The 4,714-nt window shown below is 42.8% G+C and overlaps 1 protein-coding gene across 2 annotated transcripts in view; it reads left to right on the forward strand.

Moving 5' to 3' along the window:
* LOC120556558 (G2/mitotic-specific cyclin-B2-like) overlaps positions 1–4,302 on the forward strand; it is a 4,861-nt gene extending 559 nt beyond the window's left edge. For both annotated transcript variants that reach the window (XM_039796208.1, XM_039796207.1), the window contains exons 3-8: positions 796–1,080; positions 1,167–1,325; positions 1,404–1,640; positions 3,236–3,376; positions 3,887–3,997; positions 4,074–4,302. In XM_039796208.1, the coding sequence (XP_039652142.1) occupies positions 796–1,080; positions 1,167–1,325; positions 1,404–1,640; positions 3,236–3,376; positions 3,887–3,997; positions 4,074–4,184 (1,044 nt within the window). In that variant the 3' untranslated portion in view covers positions 4,185–4,302. The remainder of the gene's footprint in view (positions 1–795; positions 1,081–1,166; positions 1,326–1,403; positions 1,641–3,235; positions 3,377–3,886; positions 3,998–4,073) is intronic.
* The last annotated feature ends 412 nt before the right edge of the window (positions 4,303–4,714 follow it).

The following is a 4,714-nucleotide window of genomic DNA, read 5'->3' on the forward strand; positions in this document are numbered from 1 at the left end:
ATAAACGCTGTGAATCTGAAAATAACCCGGAACACACACATGGACACTAACTATTGTTACATTATATAGCCAAAAGTATGTGGACACCCTTGTCCACAAATCCAAAATCCTGTAGAGGCTGTAGCAGCTTATTAATCCCAGTGTGTAACGTTGTTTGACACTTGAACCGAAATGCATCGCATGCAACGTCCTGCATCTCCAGCAGAGGAGCACCTTCAGCAGAAGACTCCTCTCACCCAGATGCACCATTACACTTTACAACGCCTCCCTCAGGGAGTCACACACCCCCTCTTTGTAATCATTTTGTCAAACAGACAATCCCTCCTTTTTTTTTTTTTTTTTTCTATTCCACTAAAATAATCTCAACATAATATAGACAATCATTTCTTTTTTTATTGCACTATTTGCACATTAACACTGTACATTTTATATTTTACTGTATATTTATGATTTGTTAAAAGTCTAATGTTTTTGTTTTTATACCTGGAGTGGTAACAAATAATTTACCCCTGGGATTATTAAAGCATTTTGGATTCATTTAGCGGATTCTTTCAAAGCAACTTATTGAAGTACATTCAACTGTGGGGGTAATTGAGGCGATGAATGAAATTGCATCAAAATAAGCAAATCTGCTTAATTGCTTGATGACAATACCCCCTAGTAACTGTTCTTCACAACATGGCAACTTAGTTTCAAAATGTTAAGTTAAATGTTTCAATTATTCAAATCTAATGAGCTTTGCAGCCTGAAATTTTAAATTCCCTCTTCTGAATAAAATTTGATTTGTTTCCTCAGAGGACTGGACCAACCAAATCAACTGCATCAGTCAAACAATCTTGTGCCCAAAAAGCCAAACCCGTGGAGCCTCCAGTAGTCCCGGTCCCAGCACCTGCAGATCCTCTCCCCCCAGTTTCAGAGGAGATGGCGGCTGATGTGTCCATGAAGGAGGAGGAAGAACTGTGCCAAGCTTTCTCCGAGGCGCTGCTCACAGTGCAGGATGTGGACGAGCAGGACTCGGACCTGCCACAGCTCTGCTCAGACTATGTCAAAGATATCTATAATTATCTACACGGCCTGGAGGTAGGTTATTCCCCCCCCCCCTCCCTCAGCCAGACTCTCTGCTCTCTCCCTGCGTTGGTGTGTGTTACATCAGTCTGTCTCCACAGGTGCAGCAGGCCGTACGAGCCAACTACATGCAGGGTTATGAAATCACCGAACGCATGAGAGCGCTTCTGATCGACTGGCTGGTCCAGGTTCACTCCAGGTTCCAGCTGCTGCAGGAGACTCTGTACCTCACAGTTGCTGTCCTGGATCGTTTTCTCCAGGTAAGAACTGACTCGACTGTCTCTTCTCTCAGTTTTTGGGAGCTGTGTGTATATAAACATTTCCCCGCTGTGCTGCAGGTCCAGCCGGTCTCTCGCAGGAAGCTGCAGCTTGTTGGCGTGACCGCCATGCTGGTGGCCTGTAAATACGAGGAGATGTACGCCCCCGAGGTCGGAGACTTTGCATACATCACGGACAACGCCTTTACAAAGGATCAGATTCTGGAGATGGAACAGCTGGTTCTGAGGACCTTAAACTTTGAGCTGGGACGTCCTCTCCCTTTACACTTCCTCAGACGGGCCTCCAAGGTGGCGAATGTGAGTTTTTGCATAGATTTAACTGAAGCTAAGTTCCCACTAAAAGACTTTCAAAGTAGTGTGTTCGCTCTACTGCTGACACTATAAGATTTTCTGTCTACTACAGCAAGTTACAGGCAACCTCTTCGCCTGGTTTCACCTCAGCCCTTGTCTTGCTGTCATTGGTGCTCCTGCCAACTGGCCACCTAGCAGAGTCCCCAGCAACTCCAGATATTTAGCCCACTTTGTATCTGGATTATGTCTGCAAACGTCACATTTTTGAACGACTCACACTTTGTGTGCCGAGCCAACACAGATTTGTGATTTTCAGATTTCCAATCTGAAAATCAGGGCTAAAGTCCTATAGTGGGAACTTTCCTTCATCTGACACTTAACCACAGAACTACATTATCTCTTAATATCAGGTCACTGGGTGTTCAGTTTGCCATGGGTGGCATGTAACGAGCAGTTAAGCCTCACGTTTCTTCCCTTGCACTATTTAAAACCAAACTATGTGCTTTAAATTTCCATGTCTTGAGTTGCAGGCATGTGCACACAACTCTGACATCTACACATGGTCATATTAAATAAAACCTGGTACATTTTAGTCTTTATCACCAGCAAATTTATTTATACAGGCATCTGTAGGCCACTACATCCCTTTTTGGTTTAGTGCACTGAGCCTTATGGTGTGTTCTTTTTGTCCACCAAAGTCGATCTACAAGTCGTTTTCCTGAGTTACGAACCGGAAGTTGCAAAAAGAACACCACCGAGGTCGTGTGTATATACAAGTCGTCAGAACTCAGAGGACTCAGAGCTCACTTTCAAAGATGGCTACGTCGTGCATCACACGTAGTAAACATTGTGGTTTTCTACTATTGTTTTTTTAAGCACTTTTTTCGTTTTAACCAAAGGAAGTCGTACACCTAGCACTATATACTGCTACCTATAGGCATGTTGCTACAGTCTTATTAGGAGTTAAATACCGCCTAATTTGTAGCTTGTGCAGCTGAAATTCACTAGACGCTCGGTTACTATATGACAACAATGGCTTTAAGCCGAGTCTTGAGCAGAAAGCAGAGCAGTAGCTTAACGTTAAAATGTAATTTTCATGTATCAAACTGAGATACATTTGTGTAGTATGTCAATAACTGGGTGAATAGAAACAAATGTTTAAAAAATCCATCTTTTCTCCGACTCGTAGTATTGTGTGACAAAAAGAACTCAACAACCCGCGGTTATTCGTTTTTCGACACTGATGTGACGTCCCACTCGAGCTACTAGTCGCGATTTAAAAGCCAAAGATCGCACCATTAATTTCTCTTCTGTAATGGCTTCTAAAAAAAAAAGCTGGTAAGCTGCACAGTATCATGTTTAATCTCTATTTTATTGGTCAGTTTGAATACCAACAAAGTGGGATTTTATTTGACTAATTATTGCTGAGAAAATCCTTTTGTTTAAGGGGAAACATTCATGCATTTTTCTAATCAAGGTAAGGTCACTTTAATGAAGGAAACTGCTTAAAAAATTCTAATTTTTCAGAGTATTTTAGATGGGTTTGGATTTGTTAATGTCGGGTATCGGTGTTCTCAGTGGGCTGGATGTTTGTGTCTCAGTCTGATGTAGAGAGACACACGCTGGCCAAGTACCTGATGGAGCTGACCCTCGTCGACTACAGCATGGTGCACTATCGGCCGTCGGAGATCGCCGCTGCAGCGCTCAGTCTCTCCCAGCTGCTGCTTGAAGAGCTGCCCTGGGTGAGTCTCAGAGTTGTCCTCTACACTTAGAACTTGGACAATTTCTATCGGCCAGTTCAGGTGGTTCAATCCCTGGCCCTGCAGTCCTATGTGAAAGTGTACTTGGACAAGACCCTGAACCCCAAATGGCTCCAGATGCCACGCGATCAGCATGTGAATGTTTTATCTGAGCAGGTGGCCCCTTGTACCACACCCTCGGAAAGTGCAGCCTATTTGGAAAAAATGCAGCCCCCACAAAGATGTGCAGACTTTGGCTGATTATGCATTGAATTAAGCGATCGTGTTTTTGAGACTGTCTATTGAGGGCAAATACCCCACAGTATGAAGTTTATTAACTTAACCATTGTATCTTCTCAATTACACTCGAGGGTGTGATGTAAAATCTTGACACTCGGTGATGCTTACGGTCCTAGCGGCATCACTGCCATGCCAATAAAACATGAAATCTCACCTCGTAATATTGCTTAGTTTTGTTTTTGCTGCATTATTTTAACTGATCGGCCTTGTCAGTCTCCTACACAGCAGCACTACTCCACTTATGATGCAGCCCACCTGGAGCCCATCATGCAGCACATCGCCAAAAATGTTGTGATGGTAAATAATGGGAAGACCAAGTTCCAGGTGAGTTGCATGACAAGCGCACAACAACTTGTGATTTTGGTGTTAAATGAAACTTAAATAACTTGTCCCTCTGCAGGCGGTGAGGAACAAGTACTCGAGCAGCAAGCTGATGAAGATCAGCCTCATTCCTCAGCTGAAGTCCTCCACCATCACGACCATGGTGGACGCTCTGCGCAACAATCCCTGAGACGTTACTCTTACATTTCCAAAGATCAAAGGACATTTCACTTGCACTTTATTTTAGATGTGAAGAAACTTCATGCTGTGTTTTTTTTTTTAATAAAACTTTTAATTTTTAATTAGAATTTTCAGAGATTTTGGGCAATACACTTATGTCAAATCTTGATGGTATGCCAGGTTTTATTCCTGTGCACATTTAGACTCTCGAGCCTTTTTCTTTTTTTTTATATATAAACTTTTCGACTAGCTTTATACTGACTGCAAATGTTCTGCCTACATTTATACAAGTGTTCAAACATTTCCATTTAGTGAGTTATCCTGCAGGTTGTGGCCTGTCTTGACAAATGGTGCCAAAATTCTGCTCGCTAGTAAGCAAGATTATCAGTTTGAGTGAGAATTTGACATGGGGGAAAGAAAGTAAAATGGTCAACTCATTTCAGAGCATTTTGCATTACCTCGGTTGGCAACTTCTTGGACACAAATTGTCCACCTGCACCCAAGAAATGCACGGTCATCGTTCTAAAGGAGTTGGCACAG

The sequence above is a fragment of the Perca fluviatilis genome, chromosome 3 (genome assembly GCF_010015445.1).
Source record: "Perca fluviatilis chromosome 3, GENO_Pfluv_1.0, whole genome shotgun sequence".
Classification (NCBI taxonomy): domain Eukaryota; kingdom Metazoa; phylum Chordata; class Actinopteri; order Perciformes; family Percidae; genus Perca; species Perca fluviatilis.